At 46.7% G+C, this 19,950-nt stretch overlaps 2 protein-coding genes across 2 annotated transcripts in view; both read right to left on the bottom strand.

The window, feature by feature from the left end:
- Positions 1-14,109: 14,109 nt before the first annotated feature.
- Positions 14,110-15,609, bottom strand: LOC142657535 (uncharacterized). The gene is made up of 2 exons (XM_075832586.1): positions 14,414-15,609; positions 14,110-14,369 (listed from the first exon to the last, which is right to left on the bottom strand). The coding sequence occupies exons 1-2, from the start codon at positions 15,068-15,070 to the stop codon at positions 14,355-14,357; spliced, it is 672 nt and encodes a 223-aa protein (XP_075688701.1). The 5' UTR covers positions 15,071-15,609; the 3' UTR covers positions 14,110-14,354.
- A 9-nt stretch (positions 15,610-15,618) lies between these two features.
- Positions 15,619-19,950, bottom strand: part of HECTD3 (HECT domain E3 ubiquitin protein ligase 3) — an 80,530-nt gene continuing 76,198 nt past the window's right edge. Inside the window, exons 14-18 of the mRNA XM_075832042.1 lie at positions 17,480-17,609; positions 17,321-17,395; positions 17,011-17,092; positions 16,090-16,161; positions 15,619-15,818 (exon numbers count right to left, since the gene is read on the bottom strand). Of these exons, the coding sequence (XP_075688157.1) occupies positions 15,734-15,818; positions 16,090-16,161; positions 17,011-17,092; positions 17,321-17,395; positions 17,480-17,609 (444 nt within the window). The 3' untranslated portion in view covers positions 15,619-15,733. The remainder of the gene's footprint in view (positions 15,819-16,089; positions 16,162-17,010; positions 17,093-17,320; positions 17,396-17,479; positions 17,610-19,950) is intronic.

The following is a 19,950-nucleotide window of genomic DNA, read 5'->3' on the forward strand; positions in this document are numbered from 1 at the left end:
GTAACTTGTGCTGTGCAGGTGATATCAGAGGAGGGTCCTGTGTAACATGTAACTTGTCCTGTGCAGGTGATATCAGAGAAGGGTCCTGTGTAACATGTAACTTGTCCTGTGCAGGTGATATCAGAGAAGGGTCCTGTGTAACATGTAACTTGTCCTGTGCAGGTGATATCAGAGAAGGGTCCTGTGTAACATGTAACTTGTCCTGTGCAGGTGATATCAGAGAAGGGTCCTGTGTAACATGTAACTTGTCCTGTGCAGGTGATATCAGAGAAGGGTCCTGTGTAACATGTAACTTGTCCTGTGCAGGTGATATCAGAGAAGGGTCCTGTGTAACATGTAACTTGTGCTGTGCAGGTGATATCAGAGGAGGGTCCTGTGTAACATGTAACTTGTCCTGTGCAGGTGATATCAGAGGAGGGTCCTGTGTAACATGTAACTTGTGCTGTGCAGGTGATATCAGAGGAGGGTCCTGTGTAACATGTAACTTGTGCTGTGCAGGTGATATCAGAGAAGGGTCCTGTGTAACATGTAACTTGTGCTGTGCAGGTGATATCAGAGGAGGGTCCTGTGTAACATGTAACTTGTCCTGTGCAGTTGATATCAGAGGAGGGTCCTGTGTAACATGTAACTTGTGCTGTGCAGGTGATATCAGAGAAGGGTCCTGTGTAACATGTAACTTGTGCTGTGCAGGTGATATCAGAGGAGGGTCCTGTGTAACATGTAACTTGTCCTGTGCAGGTGATATCAGAGGAGGGTCCTGTGTAACATGTAACTTGTGCTGTGCAGGTGATATCAGAGAAGGGTCCTGTGTAACATGTAACTTGTCCTGTGCAGGTGATATCAGAGGAGGGTGCTGTGTAACATGTAACTTGTGCTGTGCAGGTGATATCAGAGAAGGGTCCTGTGTAACATGTAACTTGTGGTGTGCAGGTGATATCAGAGGAGGGTCCTGTGTAACATGTAACTTGTGCTGTGCAGGTGATATCAGAGAAGGGTCCTGTGTAACATGTAACTTGTGCTGTGCAGGTGATATCAGAGAAGGGTCCTGTGTGACATGTAACTTGTCCTGTGCAGGTGATATCAGAGAAGGGTCCTGTGTGACATGTAACTTGTCCTGTGCAGGTGATATCAGAGAAGGGTCCTGTGTGACATGTAACTTGTCCTGTGCAGGTGATATCAGAGGAGGGTCCTGTGTAACATGTAACTTGTGCTGTGCAGGTGATATCAGAGGAGGGTCCTGTGTGACATGTAACTTGTCCTGTGCAGGTGATATCAGAGGAGGGTCCTGTGTGACATGTAACTTGTCCTGTGCAGGTGATATCAGAGAAGGGTCCTGTGTAACATGTAACTTGTCCTGTGCAGGTGATATCAGAGGAGGGTCCTGTGTAACATGTAACTTGTGCTGTGCAGGTGATATCAGAGAAGGGTCCTGTGTAACATGTAACTTGTCCTGTGCAGGTGATATCAGAGAAGGGTCCTGTGTAACATGTAACTTGTCCTGTGCAGGTGATATCAGAGGAGGGTCCTGTGTAACATGTAACTTGTGCTGTGCAGGTGATATCAGAGAAGGGTCCTGTGTAACATGTAACTTGTGCTGTGCAGGTGATATCAGAGGAGGGTCCTGTGTAACATGTAACTTGTGCTGTGCAGGTGATATCAGAGGAGGGTCCTGTGTAACATGTAACTTGTGCTGTGCAGGTGATATCAGAGAAGGGTCCTGTGTAACATGTAACTTGTGCTGTGCCGGTGATATCAGAGAAGGGTCCTGTGTAACATGTAACTTGTGCTGTGCAGGTGATATCAGAGAAGGGTCCTGTGTAACATGTAACTTGTGCTGTACAGGTGATATCAGAGGAGGGTCCTGTGTAACATGTAACTTGTGCTGTGCAGGTGATATCAGAGAAGGGTCCTGTGTAACATGTAACTTGTGGTGTGCAGGTGATATCAGAGAAGGGTCCTGTGTAACATGTAACTTGTGCTGTGCAGGTGATATCAGAGGAGGGTCCTGTGTAACATGTAACTTGTGCTGTGCAGGTGATCTCAGAGGAGGGTCCTGTGTAACATGTAACTTGTGCTGTGCAGGTGATCTCAGAGAAGGGTCCTGTGTAACATGTAACTTGTGCTGTGCAGGTGATATCAGAGAAGGGTCCTGTGTAACATGTAACTTGTGCTGTGCAGGTGATATCAGAGAAGGGTCCTGTGTAACATGTAACTTGTGCTGTGCAGGTGATATCAGAGAAGGGTCCTGTGTAACATGTAACTTGTCCTGTGCAGGTGATATCAGAGAAGGGTCCTGTGTAACATGTAACTTGTGCTGTGCAGGTGATATCAGAGGAGGGTCCTGTGTAACATGTAACTTGTGCTGTGCAGGTGATATCAGAGAAGGGTCCTGTGTAACATGTAACTTGTGCTGTGCAGGTGATATCAGAGGAGGGTCCTGTGTAACATGTAACTTGTGCTGTGCAGGTGATATCAGAGGAGGGTCCTGTGTAAGATGTAACTTGTGCTGTGCAGGTGATATCAGAGAAGGGTCCTGTGTAAGATGTAACTTGTCCTGTGCAGGTGATATCAGAGAAGGGTCCTGTGTAACATGTAACTTGTGCTGTGCAGGTGATATCAGAGGAGGGTCCTGTGTAACATGTAACTTGTGCTGTGCAGGTGATATCAGAGAAGGGTCCTGTGTAACATGTAACTTGTGCTGTGCAGGTGATATCAGAGGAGGGTCCTGTGTAACATGTAACTTGTGCTGTGCAGGTGATATCAGAGGAGGGTCCTGTGTAACATGTAACTTGTGCTGTGCAGGTGATATCAGAGAAGGGTCCTGTGTAACATGTAACTTGTCCTGTGCAGGTGATATCAGAGAAGGGTCCTGTGTAACATGTAACTTGTGCTGTGCAGGTGATATCAGAGAAGGGTCCTGTGTAACATGTAACTTGTGCTGTGCAGGTGATATCAGAGAAGGGTCCTGTGTAACATGTAACTTGTGCTGTGCAGGTGATATCAGAGGAGGGTCCTGTGTAACATGTAACTTGTGCTGTGCAGGTGATATCAGAGGAGGGTCCTGTGTAACATGTAACTTGTGCTGTGCAGGTGATATCAGAGGAGGGTCCTGTGTAACATGTAACTTGTGCTGTGCAGGTGATATCAGAGGAGGGTCCTGTGTAACATGTAACTTGTCCTGTGCCGGTGATATCAGAGGAGGGTCCTGTGTAACATGTAACTTGTGCTGTGCAGGTGATATCAGAGAAGGGTCCTGTGTAACATGTAACTTGTGCTGTGCAGGTGATATCAGAGAAGGGTCCTGTGTAACATGTAACTTGTCCTGTGCAGGTGATATCAGAGGAGGGTCCTGTGTAACATGTAACTTGTCCTGTGCAGGTGATATCAGAGAAGGGTCCTGTGTGACATGTAACTTGTCCTGTGCAGGTGATATCAGAGAAGGGTCCTGTGTGACATGTAACTTGTCCTGTACAGGTGATATCAGAGAAGGGTCCTGTGTAACATGTAACTTGTGCTGTGCAGGTGATATCAGAGGAGGGGTCCTGTGTAACATGTAACTTGTGCTGTGCAGGTGATATCAGAGAAGGGTCCTGTGTAACATGTAACTTGTGCTGTGCAGGTGATATCAGAGGAGGGTCCTGTGTAACATGTAACTTGTGCTGTGCAGGTGATATCAGAGAAGGGTCCTGTGTAACATGTAACTTGTGCTGTGCAGGTGATATCAGAGAAGGGTCCTGTGTAACATGTAACTTGTGCTGTGCAGGTGATATCAGAGGAGGGTCCTGTGTAACATGTAACTTGTACTGTGCAGGTGATATCAGAGAAGGGTCCTGTGTAACATGTAACTTGTCCTGTGCAGGTGATATCAGAGGAGGGTCCTGTGTAACATGTAACTTGTCCTGTGCAGGTGATATCAGAGAAGGGTCCTGTGTAACATGTAACTTGTGCTGTGCAGGTGATATCAGAGAAGGGTCCTGTGTAACATGTAACTTGTCCTGTGCGGGTGATATCAGAGGAGGGTCCTGTGTAACATGTAACTTGTGCTGTGCAGGTGATATCAGAGAAGGGTCCTGTGTAACATGTAACTTGTCCTGTGCAGGTGATATCAGAGAAGGGTCCTGTGTAACATGTAACTTGTGCTGTGCAGGTGATATCAGAGAAGGGTCCTGTGTAACATGTAACTCGTGCTGTGCAGGTGATATCAGAGACGGGTCCTGTGTAACATGTAACTCGTCCTGTGCAGGTGATATCAGAGAAGGGTCCTGTGTAACATGTAACTTGTGCTGTGTAGGTGATATCAGAGAAGGGTCCTGTGTAACATGTAACTTGTGCTGTGCGGGTGATATCAGAGAAGGGTCCTGTGTAACATGTAACTTGTGCTGTGCGGGTGATATCAGAGAAGGGTCCTGTGTAACATGTAACTTGTCCTGTGCAGGTGATATCAGAGGAGGGTCCTGTGTAACATGTAACTTGTGCTGTGCGGGTGATATCAGAGAAGGGTCCTGTGTAACATGTAACTTGTCCTGTGCGGGTGATATCAGAGAAGGGTCCTGTGTAACATGTAACTTGTGCTGTGCAGGTGATATCAGAGGAGGGTCCTGTGTAACATGTAACTTGGCCTGTGCAGGTGATATCAGAGAAGGGTCCTGTGTAACATGTAACTTGTGCTGTGCAGGTGATATCAGAGGAGGGTCCTGTGTAACATGTAACTTGTGCTGTGCAGGTGATATCAGAGGAGGGTCCTGTGTAACATGTAACTTGTCCTGTGCAGGTGATATCAGAGAAGGGTCCTGTGTAACATGTAACTTGTCCTGTGCAGGTGATATCAGAGAAGGGTCCTGTGTAACATGTAACTTGTCCTGTGCAGGTGATATCAGAGGAGGGTCCTGTGTAACATGTAACTTGTCCTGTGCAGGTGATATCAGAGGAGGGTCCTGTGTAACATGTAACTTGTGCTGTGCAGGTGATATCAGAGGAGGGTCCTGTGTAACATGTAACTTGTCCTGTGCAGGTGATATCAGAGAAGGGTCCTGTGTAACATGTAACTTGTGCTGTGCGGGTGATATCAGAGGAGGGTCCTGTGTAACATGTAACTTGTCCTGTGCAGGTGATATCAGAGGAGGGTCCTGTGTAACATGTAACTTGTCCTGTGCAGGTGATATCAGAGGAGGGTCCTGTGTAACATGTAACTTGTGCTGTGCAGGTGATATCAGAGGAGGGTCCTGTGTAACATGTAACTTGTCCTGTGCAGGTGATATCAGAGAAGGGTCCTGTGTAACATGTAACTTGTGCTGTGCGGGTGATATCAGAGAAGGGTCCTGTGTAACATGTAACTTGTGCTGTGCAGGTGATATCAGAGGAGGGTCCTGTGTAACATGTAACTTGTCCTGTGCGGGTGATATCAGAGAAGGGTCCTGTGTAACATGTAACTTGTACTGTGCGGGTGATATCAGAGAAGGGTCCTGTGTAACATGTAACTTGTACTGTGCGGGTGATATCAGAGAAGGGTCCTGTGTAACATGTAACTTGTGCTGTGCAGGTGATATCAGAGGAGGGTCCTGTGTAACATGTAACTTGTGCTGTGCAGGTGATATCAGAGGAGGGTCCTGTGTAACATGTAACTTGTGCTGTGCAGGTGATATCAGAGGAGGGACCTGTGTAACATGTAACTTGTGCTGTGCAGGTGATATCAGAGGAGGGTCCTGTGTAACATGTAACTTGTGCTGTGCAGGTGATATCAGAGAAGGGTCCTGTGTAACATGTAACTTGTCCTGTGAAGGTGATATCAGAGAAGGGTCCTGTGTAACATGTAACTTGTGCTGTGCAGGTGATATCAGAGAAGGGTCCTGTGTAACATGTAACTTGTGCTGTGCAGGTGATATCAGAGAAGGGTCCTGTGTAACATGTAACTTGTGCTGTGCAGGTGATATCAGAGAAGGGTCCTGTGTAACATGTAACTTGTCCTGTGCAGTTGATATCAGAGGAGGGTCCTGTGTGACATGTAACTTGTGCTGTGCAGGTGATATCAGAGAAGGGTCCTGTGTAACATGTAACTTGTGCTGTGCAGGTGATATCAGAGGAGGGTCCTGTGTAACATGTAACTTGTCCTGTGCAGGTGATATCAGAGGAGGGTCCTGTGTAACATGTAACTTGTGCTGTGCAGGTGATATCAGAGAAGGGTCCTGTGTAACATGTAACTTGTCCTGTGCAGGTGATATCAGAGGAGGGTCCTGTGTAACATGTAACTTGTGCTGTGCAGGTGATATCAGAGAAGGGTCCTGTGTAACATGTAACTTGTGGTGTGCAGGTGATATCAGAGGAGGGTCCTGTGTAACATGTAACTTGTGCTGTGCAGGTGATATCAGAGAAGGGTCCTGTGTAACATGTAACTTGTGCTGTGCAGGTGATATCAGAGAAGGGTCCTGTGTGACATGTAACTTGTCCTGTGCAGGTGATATCAGAGAAGGGTCCTGTGTGACATGTAACTTGTCCTGTGCAGGTGATATCAGAGAAGGGTCCTGTGTGACATGTAACTTGTCCTGTGCAGGTGATATCAGAGGAGGGTCCTGTGTAACATGTAACTTGTGCTGTGCAGGTGATATCAGAGGAGGGTCCTGTGTAACATGTAACTTGTCCTGTGCAGGTGATATCAGAGGAGGGTCCTGTGTGACATGTAACTTGTCCTGTGCAGGTGATATCAGAGAAGGGTCCTGTGTAACATGTAACTTGTCCTGTGCAGGTGATATCAGAGGAGGGTCCTGTGTAACATGTAACTTGTGCTGTGCAGGTGATATCAGAGAAGGGTCCTGTGTAACATGTAACTTGTCCTGTGCAGGTGATATCAGAGAAGGGTCCTGTGTAACATGTAACTTGTGCTGTGCAGGTGATATCAGAGAAGGGTCCTGTGTAACATGTAACTTGTCCTGTGCAGGTGATATCAGAGGAGGGTCCTGTGTAACATGTAACTTGTCCTGTGCAGGTGATCTCAGAGAAGGGTCCTGTGTAACATGTAACTTGTCCTGTGCAGGTGATATCAGAGGAGGGTCCTGTGTAACATGTAACTTGTGCTGTGCAGGTGATATCAGAGAAGGGTCCTGTGTAACATGTAACTTGTGCTGTGCAGGTGATATCAGAGAAGGGTCCTGTGTAACATGTAACTTGTGCTGTGCAGGTGATATCAGAGGAGGGTCCTGTGTAACATGTAACTTGTCCTGTGCAGGTGATATCAGAGGAGGGTCCTGTGTAACATGTAACTTGTGCTGTGCAGGTGATATCAGAGAAGGGTCCTGTGTAACATGTAACTTGTGCTGTGCAGGTGATATCAGAGAAGGGTCCTGTGTAACATGTAACTTGTGCTGTGCAGGTGATATCAGAGGAGGGTCCTGTGTAACATGTAACTTGTCCTGTGCAGGTGATATCAGAGGAGGGTCCTGTGTAACATGTAACTTGTGCTGTGCAGGTGATATCAGAGAAGGGTCCTGTGTAACATGTAACTTGTCCTGTGCAGGTGATATCAGAGGAGGGTCCTGTGTAACATGTAACTTGTGCTGTGCAGGTGATATCAGAGAAGGGTCCTGTGTAACATGTAACTTGTGCTGTGCAGGTGATATCAGAGAAGGGTCCTGTGTAACATGTAACTTGTGCTGTGCAGGTGATATCAGGGGAGGGTCCTGTGTAACATGTAACTTGTGCTGTGTAGGTGATATCAGAGAAGGGTCCTGTGTGACATGTAACTTGTCCTGTGCAGGTGATATCAGAGAAGGGTCCTGTGTGACATGTAACTTGTCCTGTGCAGGTGATATCAGAGAAGGGTCCTGTGTGACATGTAACTTGTCCTGTGCAGGTGATATCAGAGGAGGGTCCTGTGTAACATGTAACTTGTGCTGTGCAGGTGATATCAGAGGAGGGTCCTGTGTAACATGTAACTTGTCCTGTGCAGGTGATATCAGAGGAGGGTCCTGTGTGACATGTAACTTGTCCTGTGCAGGTGATATCAGAGAAGGGTCCTGTGTAACATGTAACTTGTCCTGTGCAGGTGATATCAGAGGAGGGTCCTGTGTAACATGTAACTTGTGCTGTGCAGGTGATATCAGAGAAGGGTCCTGTGTAACATGTAACTTGTCCTGTGCAGGTGATATCAGAGAAGGGTCCTGTGTAACATGTAACTTGTGCTGTGCAGGTGATATCAGAGAAGGGTCCTGTGTAACATGTAACTTGTCCTGTGCAGGTGATATCAGAGAAGGGTCCTGTGTAACATGTAACTTGTGCTGTGCAGGTGATATCAGAGAAGGGTCCTGTGTAACATGTAACTTGTCCTGTGCAGGTGATATCAGAGGAGGGTCCTGTGTAACATGTAACTTGTGCTGTGCAGGTGATATCAGAGAAGGGTCCTGTGTAACATGTAACTTGTCCTGTGCAGGTGATATCAGAGAAGGGTCCTGTGTAACATGTAACTTGTGCTGTGCAGGTGATATCAGAGAAGGGTCCTGTGTAACATGTAACTTGTCCTGTGCAGGTGATATCAGAGGAGGGTCCTGTGTAACATGTAACTTGTCCTGTGCAGGTGATCTCAGAGAAGGGTCCTGTGTAACATGTAACTTGTCCTGTGCAGGTGATATCAGAGAAGGGTCCTGTGTAACATGTAACTTGTGCTGTGCAGGTGATATCAGAGGAGGGTCCTGTGTAACATGTAACTTGTCCTGTGCAGGTGATATCAGAGGAGGGTCCTGTGTAACATGTAACTTGTGCTGTGCAGGTGATATCAGAGAAGGGTCCTGTGTAACATGTAACTTGTCCTGTGCAGGTGATATCAGAGGAGGGTCCTGTGTAACATGTAACTTGTGCTGTGCAGGTGATATCAGAGAAGGGTCCTGTGTAACATGTAACTTGTGCTGTGCAGGTGATATCAGAGAAGGGTCCTGTGTAACATGTAACTTGTGCTGTGTAGGTGATATCAGAGAAGGGTCCTGTGTGACATGTAACTTGTCCTGTGCAGGTGATATCAGAGAAGGGTCCTGTGTGACATGTAACTTGTCCTGTGCAGGTGATATCAGAGAAGGGTCCTGTGTGACATGTAACTTGTCCTGTGCAGGTGATATCAGAGGAGGGTCCTGTGTAACATGTAACTTGTGCTGTGCAGGTGATATCAGAGGAGGGTCCTGTGTAACATGTAACTTGTCCTGTGCAGGTGATATCAGAGGAGGGTCCTGTGTGACATGTAACTTGTCCTGTGCAGGTGATATCAGAGAAGGGTCCTGTGTAACATGTAACTTGTCCTGTGCAGGTGATATCAGAGGAGGGTCCTGTGTAACATGTAACTTGTGCTGTGCAGGTGATATCAGAGAAGGGTCCTGTGTAACATGTAACTTGTCCTGTGCAGGTGATATCAGAGAAGGGTCCTGTGTAACATGTAACTTGTGCTGTGCAGGTGATATCAGAGAAGGGTCCTGTGTAACATGTAACCTGTGCTGTGCAGGTGATATCAGAGGAGGGTCCTGTGTAACATGTAACTTGTGCTGTGCAGGTGATATCAGAGAAGGGGTCCTGTGTAACATGTAACTTGTGCTGTGCAGGTGATATCAGAGGAGGGGTCCTGTGTAACATGTAACTTGTGCTGTGCAGGTGATATCAGAGAAGGGTCCTGTGTAACATGTAACTTGTGCTGTGCAGGTGATATCAGAGGAGGGTCCTGTGTAACATGTAACTTGTGCTGTGCAGGTGATATCAGAGGAGGGTCCTGTGTAACATGTAACTTGTGCTGTGCAGGTGATATCAGAGAAGGGTCCTGTGTAACATGTAACTTGTGCTGTGCAGGTGATATCAGAGGAGGGTCCTGTGTAACATGTAACTTGTCCTGTGCAGGTGATATCAGAGAAGGGTCCTGTGTAACATGTAACTTGTCCTGTGCAGGTGATATCAGAGAAGGGTCCTGTGTGACATGTAACTTGTGCTGTGCAGGTGATATCAGAGAAGGGTCCTGTGTAACATGTAACTTGTGCTGTGCAGGTGATATCAGAGAAGGGTCCTGTGTAACATGTAACTTGTGCTGTGCAGGTGATATCAGAGAAGGGTCCTGTGTAACATGTAACTTGTCCTGTGCAGGTGATATCAGAGGAGGGTCCTGTGTAACATGTAACTTGTGCTGTGCAGGTGATATCAGAGAAGGGTCCTGTGTAACATGTAACTTGTCCTGTGCAGGTGATATCAGAGGAGGGTCCTGTGTAACATGTAACTTGTCCTGTGCAGGTGATATCAGAGAAGGGTCCTGTGTAACATGTAACTTGGCCTGTTAAGATTTTTTGATTGAAAGGACTTTTGATGTCTGTAAATATGACCTCCTGATGCTGCAAATTCAACAAATGACCATTTTAGTCTCTTTACAACCTTTAAAATAATTAGCATCGACTATTTAGGAAAATCAGCGAAAAATAACATTTGCATAATAATTTGGAACGCAGTGTATCTATCTATCTATCTACACTACATGGAGAAAAGTATTGGGACACCTCCAGATTCCACCTACAGGAGCTTTTATGACGTCCCATTATAAATCCATAAACATTAATACAGAGTTGTATATAACCTATAGGAGACAGATGCTATAAAGACCGAGAACCTGTGATCGTGGCAGAGGAAGGAGCCGTTCCGGCTCCGAAAAGCATCGCTTGTATATATCTTTATCATTGCAGAACTTTCCAGATATCATATTGTTTGTTTCCTTGCCATGCGGCACCAAGGAACCAATTTTACATCCTTTTAAAAGGGAACAGCACCGTTTGTAGGGCTGATTTTTGGGATTCCCCACCGCACTGCTACCATTTCAGGAAACCGGACAAAGAGCTTTGAATCCGGCACAACCCGCGGCCTGCAGTTCCCTGGATAATCCATCCGTATATCAAAGACCCAATGTACAGGGGTGACACCAGCGCTCCGAGCACGACACCTCCAGGTGAGCATTTCACTACAACACATTCCATTGTATATCGCTTGTGGGTAATGCTCTATGTTTGCGCCATTCTTTTCCTTTCAGCTCCACTATGAAGCTCCCGGGCACAGTGTGCGGATGTTAATACCAGAGGAGGTCTGTACTCTGCAGTTATGGAGTCAGCGGAGTGTTGGTGACTTTCTGCACAGCACCCCCCCCCCCCCCCCGCTCTGTAACTTTACGTGGTCTGCACTTCGTGGCTGAGTTTCGGCGGTTTCTTCCACTTTACAATAATATCCGGCACAGGTGATGGGGACTATCTAGGAGACATTTCCAGAACTGACGTGTTACCCCGGTGACGTCCTATTACAGGACCGCACTGGAGGTCACTGATTTCTTTATCACGGATGTCTGTAAAGTGACTGCAGGGCGGGCGCCGGATCTCATACACCGGGGGAGGGGGGAGGAAACGCCGGAAATCATATTTATTTTATATCTATCTCATTATTTCTCCATCTCACGTCTATCTGCCTCCTGTCTATACATTTAGTATATATCTGTTCATCTATTATCTATGCCACGTCTGTGCATCTTATATTATCCATCCCCGTTACACCAGGAGGTTATTTGTATATTTTTGGCGCAGTTATGGTGTGAGCGGCGTGAGGCCCGGTGTGTGAGCGGCGTGTGGCCCTGGAGTGAGTGGTGTGTGAGCGGCGTGTGGCCCTGGGGTGTGAGTGGGGTGTGGCCCCACGGTGTGATGTGAGCCGCACATATCCCTCTCTCTTTCTCATAAAGCGGCCGTTTGCTGAGAACGACTTGCAGGTGTGAGCGGCGGTGGCGGGCGCTGACAGCTTTGTCTGACTCACTGACCTGGTGGCGAATATACACAACACCTCCCAGACATCATGGAAAGTGCAGAACAAACCTACGTCATCACGCCCCCCCCCCACACTGACGTAATCACGTCCCCCCCCACACTGACGTCATCAAGTCCCCCCACAATGACGTCATCACGTCCGCCCACACACTGACGTCATCACGTCCCCCCAATGACGTCATCACGCCCCCCCACACTGACGTCATCACGTCCCCCCAATGACGTCATCACGCCCCCCCCCACACTGACATCACGTCCGCCCACACAATGACATCATCTCGCCCCCCCCCCACACTGACGTCAAACACGGCACAAAGCAGCAAAATCTCAGCAAATGAAAGCATCATCAGGCTGGTCCAATTAGATGGTGATGACGGGACATTGCGCTCGGGTGGGTAAAGTCCAGTATAAGAACAAGGACATCACACAAATATATACAAATAATCAGTCACCTGGGACCCTGTGATATGAGGGACAAAGAACATCCCAGAAACAGCAGGAGGGTCCAAGTCCTAGACTATTGGGCCTGTCGTCTCTTTTATTCACTCCAAACAGTCTGGTGCCCTCTCCTGGTAACACACTGCAATGACATCTCCACTGGTGGCAGGAAGAAGGGAAAAGAGGGGAACAGAAATTATTCATGGCTCAACTAAGGGAGTAGCAAAACTGGATCACTCCTGAGTGCAGGAGAAAGAATCATCTCAGTGTCATTTAAACATCGATGTATAACTCTGCCTAATTATTACACCTCCACATAACATATTCAGTCACAGTGTACAAACATTACATTACTTATCCTGTACTGATCCTGAGTTACATCCTGTATTATACTCCAGAGCTGCACTCACTATTCTGCTGGTGGAGTCACTGTGTACATACATTACATTACTTATCCTGTACTGATCCTGAGTTATATCCTGTATTATACTCCAGAGCTGCACTCACTATTCTGCTGGTGGAATCACTGTGTACAGACATTACATTACTTATCCTGTACTGATCCTGAGTTATATCCTGTATTATACTCCAGAGCTGCGCACACTATTCTGCTGGTGGAGTCACTGTGTACATACATTACATTACTGATCCTGTACTGATCCTGAGTTACATCCTGTATTATACTCCAGAGCTGCACTCACTATTCTGCTGGTGGAGTCTCTGTGTACATACATTACATTACTTATCCTGTACTGATCCTGAGTTACATCCTGTATTATACTCCAGAGCTGCACTCACTATTCTGCTGGTGGAGTCACTGTGTACATACATTACATTACTTATCCTGTACTGATCCGGAGTTATATCCTGTATTATACTCCAGAGCTGCACTCACTATTCTGCTGGTGGAGTCACTGTGTATATACATTACATTACTTATCCTGTACTGATCCTGAGTTACATCCTGTATTATACTCCAGAGCTGCACTCACTATTCTGCTAGTGGAGTGACTGTGTACATACATTACATTACTTATCCTGTACTGATCCTGAGTTATATCCTGTATTATACTCCAGAGCTGCACTCACTATTCTGCTGGTGGAGTCACTGTGTATATACATTACATTACTTATCCTGTACTGATCCTGAGTTACATCCTGTATTATACTCCAGAGCTGAACTCACTATTCTGCTGGTGGAGTCACTGTGTACATACATTACATTACTTATCCTGTACTGATCCTGAGTTACATCCTGTATTATACTCCAGAGCTGCACTCACTATTCTGCTGGTGGAGTCACTGTGTACATACATTACATTACTTATCCTGTACTGATCCTGAGTTACATCCTGTATTATACTGCAGAGCTGCACTCACTATTCTGCTGGTGGAGTCACTGTGTATATACATTACATTACTTATCCTGTACTGATCCTGAGTTACATCCTGTATTATACTCCAGAGCTGAACTCACTATTCTGCTGGTGGAGTCACTGTGTACATACATTACATTACATTACTTATCCTGTACTGATCCTGAGTTACATCCTGTATTATACTCCAGAGCTGCACTCACTATTCTGCTGGTGGAGTCACTGTGTACATACATTACATTACTTATCCTGTACTGATCCTGATTTGGGGGGGGGGGGGTGTGTGGAGTCCGGTTCTCCTTGATCGGATGATCGCCCAGTATCTAGTGTAAATACAAATCACCAGAACAAGTTCTGTGCAGACAATGAACAATCCGGATACGATGGGAGATTTCAGCTCAGTATTTCCACTGTTTCCGTACATAATGCGCTGTAGAACCACATACTAATAATTGTGCAGTAATATAAGGGGAGATCTGTTTCCAGTCGTCTTTTCTGGCAATTTCCATTAAGAATTTATTGATACACAAAATTATTCACCCCCCAGAAACTTTCACGTTTTGTTGTGTAACATTAAACAGAAAACGATTCTCGTGTCAAAGTGATAAAGTCGTACAACGGGAAGGACATTTCTTATAATTGAACACAATGAAAAGAAACGCACGGCTTATAACCATTTAACCATCTCTGTGAAGATTTCATTTGACATTTTCTGGAACATAAATCTTCTGCCTGGTCAGTTCTCTTGCAGGCTGCAGCAGGCTGCAGCAGGCTTTCCTCGCAGTTCTCTTGCAGGCTGCAGCAGGCTTTCCTCGCAGTTCTCTTGCAGGCTGCAGCAGGCTTTCCTCGCAGTTCTCTTGCAGGCTGCAGCAGGCTTTCCTCGCAGTTCTCTTGCAGGCTGCAGCAGGCTTTCCTCGCAGTTCTCTTGCAGGCTGCAGCAGGCTTTCCTCGCAGTTCTCTTGCAGGCTGCAGCAGGCTTTCCTCGCAGTTCTCTTGCAGGCTGCAGCAGGCTTTCCTCGCAGTTCTCTTGCAGGCTGCAGCAGGATTTCCTCGCAGTTCTCTTGCAGGCTGCAGCAGGATTTCCTCGCAGTTCTCTTGCAGGCTGCAGCAGGATTTCCTCGCAGTTCTCTTGCAGGCTGCAGCAGGATTTCCTCGCAGTTCTCTTGCAGGCTGCAGCAGGATTTCCTCGCAGTTCTCTTGCAGGCTGCAGCAGGATTTCCTCGCAGTTCTCTTGCAGGCTGCAGCAGGATTTCCTCGCAGTTCTCCTGCAGGCTGCAGCAGGATTTTCTCGCAGTTCTCTTGCAGGCTGCAGCAGGATTTCCTCGCAGTTCTCTTGCAGGCTGCAGCAGGATTTTCTTCAGAATTTTCCTGCATTAAGTTTATCCTCTGCCTTCCCAATCCCTCCAGGTCCTGCTGCAGAGAAGCCCCCCCATAAAGATGCTGCCCCGCCATGCTTTATATTGGGGGTTGAATGCTTCTGGTTATGTGTGAGATGTGGTTGGCCGGATTTGTTCCTGGCTTCATCTATATTGCACCCACTGTGACATATTTTTCCATTTTCTACAGAAGGGATATTATGTCTTGTATCAATCACCTCACTGGGACTTTTCCGTAAGCTTCTGAAGTTTTCCTTCCTTCTCATGATGTCATCAGCAGTTCCAGGTCCAGGCGTCTGCAGTACACAGGTCAGCTGTCCCAGTGATGACGGAGACCTATCCTCAGACTCAAGGCTGCAGCACTGCCAGGGCTACCACTACTAGATATGCACCTAAAGGGGGTGAATAGATTTGCAATGTTGTAATGAATTTGGAGAAATTTGTAGATTTGTTTTCGCACTAAGAACGTTAAGCAATCTTCCAGCGGCCCCGCACTATACGTAGATCCGTCTGTAGTCGTGTAATAGCGCCAGTGAGTGCGTCATTCACCACAAGCAGGTTTATGTTTAGTTCTTGTATTCACCGTCAGCGCCATACAAAAATAAAAATGCCGCAAACACATGTCCACGGGAGCCACGCTGGGGGGAGGCGTCTCTGGTATTAAAAGTCCATAGAGGATAAACATAAATAGAGCGTGGTTCTCCCTGCGCCAGGGACGAGCAGCCCATCTGCCGCCATTCTATTCCTCCCATGGACTCATGTCGGTATCGATGGCCACACAGTTGTACGCAGCGTAGCGCAGCTTCTCCTCGCAGATCTTGGCGCTGGAACAAAAGATGTGGATGACAAAAAATAACAATAAAGTCATGTGTGTGGGGTGGGGGCGTTCCTCGTGACCCTCTATAACCACGCAAAGAAAATCCCGGCAGCCATATTTGTCATTTATCATCAGTTCCACATTGTAACCTCTCCGATATGGATGCCGGGGGCTACGAGTAACTAGAAAACTTCTCTATTTCCTATAGCGCTGGTTATAAAGGATCCGGGACACTGGCAGAACAGCAGAGGCGGGCGCGCCGGGCGCAGATACTGTACCTGGGGTAGTTCGGCAGATATAAAGTGCTGGAGCAGGTGGAGGATTCAGGGAGGGAGTCTGTAGTGTCAGAGCTGTGGGCAAGACATCACAGGGTTAGAGAAAGGGGGCACAACCTTCTCTGGTCCGAGCACCACACTGGCAGATTGAAGCACTCCGATAAACTTAAAAGGGTATCCCCATCAGAAATATTTAATGGTCCCCTGCTCCGATGTTTGGCACTCCAGAAAGTCGGAGACCTCATGTGACAGTGTGCGGCTTCCTCCATATATAATTTAGGTGAGTTACAGAAATACCCGAGTATTTCGCAATTCCCATGAACTACACAGGAGAGAGCTACACGCCACGCATACATGACCACCTTTATACCTCGTCTCCTCCTCTCTGGAGTGCCAAACAGGGGTCAAGGGAACCCCATTCTCCAGAAATATGGGGGTCCCAGAGATAGAATACCACCTATGAGACATTTATGGCATACCCTGTGGATATGCCATTAAGTTTCTCCAGTGGTATTGCCCCTTTAAAAGAGAACTCTGTGAAAATTGATGCATTGTGTTACGCAGGTCCTGAGGGGGCGGAGCATGACACAGGGGCTCAAAGAAGAGAATTCCAGTTATGCTCCGCCCCCGCAGACCTGTACAGGGACCGTTCTGTATGGATCTTTTGACAGTGGCGACTTTCTGAACTAGTATGTCTATGTTCTGAAGGTTGGGCACTGCAGGCCGCATGCGGCCCCTGGATTTGAGGGGTGAGGGAGCCCAAGGCCTTCAGTCTGTATCCAGCCAATGACAACCTGGGTCAATCCGTCAATCTATATTCAGTTCTGTACTGTAGACAAAAGGCTGGACTGTCGGAATGGTCAGACCGTCATGTGCTGAATTATAAGATCTCCTTCATATACCATATTGCTGATCTATCCTCACCCAGATTTATCAGGATAGATGTAAATCGGAGCTGGAAGACGACTCCGCCCAGTGACGAACCTGAGAAAACGACTGCGGTCCTCTGAAACGTGCAAGACAAATGGAGTTAATAATTCTTGTGTCATCTGATTTATGAATTTATATTTCTTGCCTGTACAGACCGTGACACAGTCCACCACAAACAGCCGCAAAACACCAGGATTCTGAAAAGAATCAGCAGCTCCAGTCCAAAGTACCAACGCAAACGCGTTCCAGTCCCATAGATGTGAACAGGAAGATTACCCCTCCCCCACACGTAGAACGCACTTACCGTTCGTGAAGTTATTTAGGGCCTCCCAGAAATACTGAACTCGAATGTCTGTTGGTTCCAAATCCTCAAATCTGGCTGAAGAAGACAAACGCGTGAGCACCGACGCAGAAGTGTCAGACTGTGAGGAAGATTGTAATGATAATCCATCCACAAACTTACTAAGTTTCTTAAGGGCCTCCACAGAGATCTCAGGGTCCCCACAGACTTTCTTCTCCAGTTCCTGCCAGGTGAGAAGGTCTAACACAGCCTGAGGAACGACTTTCAACAGCCCGGCCTGGAGGGCGTCTATCTATAGAGAAAGAAACATGGCACCAGATCACATATAGATATAATCTCGACCAACACCAGCAGAATAGTGAGTGCAGCTCTGGAGTATAATACAGGATATAACTCAGGATCAGTACAGGATAAGTAATGTAATGTATGTACACAGTGACTCCACCAGCAGAATAGTGAGTGCAGCTCTGGAGTATAATACTGGATGTAACTCAGGATCAGTACAGGACAAGTAATGTATGTACAAAGTGACTCCACCAGCAGAATAGTGAGTGCAGCTCTGGAGTATAATACAGGATGTAACTCAGGATCAGTACAGGATAAGTAATGTAATGTATGTACACAGTGACTCCACCAGCAGAATAGTGAGTACAGCTCTCGAGTATAATACAGGATGTAACTCAGGATCAGTACAGGCTAAGTAATGTAATGTATGTACACAGTGGCTCCACCAGCAGAATAGTGAGTGCTGCTCTGGTGTATAATACAGGATGTAACTCAGGATCAGTACAGGATAAGTAATGTAATGTATGTACACAGTGACTCCACCAGCAGAATAGTGAGTGCAGCTCTGGAGTATAATACAGGATGTAACTCAGGATCAGTACAGGATAAGTAATGTAATGTATGTACACAGTGACTCCACCAGCAGAATAGTGAGTGCAGCTCTGGAGTATAATACAGGATGTAACTCAGGATCAGTACAGGATAAGTAATGTATGTACATAGTGACTCCACCAGCAGAATAGTGAGTGCAGCTCTGGAATATAATTATAATGTCGGGGTAGGGAGACAGACAGGGGAGCCCTAATCTATCCGCCACTCAGTCCCTGCCTACTTGCACGGCCCGTCCTAGGCGACGGCGTACAACTGGGCGACGGTCCCTACGCTCAATAAGTGAACGACAGACAAACAGACAAGGGTACACAGAAGCTAAGGGAAATGGGGCAGTTGCCCACGGCAACACCGTGAGCAACAAGAGTAGTGAACGAGCCGAGTCAAACTAGGAGTGTACGAGGTACCAAACGCAGAGCAGGAGAGTAGTCAATAAAGCCAGGGTCAATTTGAGGCAGAGGTCAATAGTACTAGCAGGAACAGCAGAGCCAGGAAACCAGACAGATTCACAGGCAAGGAAGAGCAGGAAATGAAGATATAAATAGACCGAGGGCGGGAGCTAGAACCGTCTGGCCAGGCTGTGATAGGCTCTCCCACTCCTAAGCCTGCCATCCTGAGTGGTAGCAGATCGAGTCCTTCTATCAGACCTAGGAGCAGATGCAGACTGACTAACCACGGGCGTCAACACAGAAGCTGTGTCTGGCAGATCCTTTACAATAATACAGGATGTAATTCAGGATCAGTACAGGATAAGTAATGTAATGTATGTACACAGTGACTCCACCAGCAGAATAGTGAGTGCAGCTCTGGAGTATAATACAAGATGTAACTCAGGATCAGTACAGGATAAGTAATGTAATGTATGTACACAGTGACTCCACCAGCAGAATAGTGAGTGCAGCTCTGGAGTATAATACAGGATGTAACGCAGGATCAGTACAGGATAAGTAATGTAATGTATGTACACAGTGACTCCACCAGCAGAATAGTGAGTGCAGCTCTGGAGTATAATACAAGATGTAACTCAGGATCAGTACAGGATAAGTAATGTAATGTATGTACACAGTGACTCCACCAGCAGAATAGTGAGTGCAGTTCTGGAGTATAATACAGGATATAACTCAGGATCAGTACAGGATAAGTAATGTAATGTATATACACAGTGACTCCACCAGCAGAATAGTGAGTGCAGCTCTGGAGTATAATACAGGATGTAACTCAGGATCAGTACAGGATAAGTAATGTATGTACACAGTGACTCCACCAGCAGAATAGTGAGTGCAGCTCTGGAGTATAATACAGGATGTAACTCAGGATCAGTACAGGATAAGTAATGTAATGTATGTACACAGTGACTCCACCAGCAGAATAGTGAGTGCAGCTCTGGAGTATAATACAGGATGTAACTCAGGATCAGTACAGGATAAGTAATATAATGTATGTACACAGTGACTCCACCAGCAGAATAGTGAGTGCAGCTCTGGGGTATAATACAGGATGTAACTCAGGATCAGTACAGGATAAGTAATGTATGTACACAGTGACTCCACCAGCAGAATAGTGAGTGCAGCTCTGGAGTATAATACAGGATGTAACTCAGGATCAGTACAGGATAAGTAATGTAATGTATGTATGTACACAGTGACCCCACCAGCAGAATAGTGAGTGCAGCTCTGGAGTATAATATAGGATGTAACTCAGGATCAGTACAGGATAAGTAATATAATGAATGTACACAG

The sequence above is a fragment of the Rhinoderma darwinii genome, chromosome 7 (genome assembly GCF_050947455.1).
Source record: "Rhinoderma darwinii isolate aRhiDar2 chromosome 7, aRhiDar2.hap1, whole genome shotgun sequence".
Taxonomy (NCBI): Eukaryota; Metazoa; Chordata; class Amphibia; order Anura; family Rhinodermatidae; genus Rhinoderma; species Rhinoderma darwinii.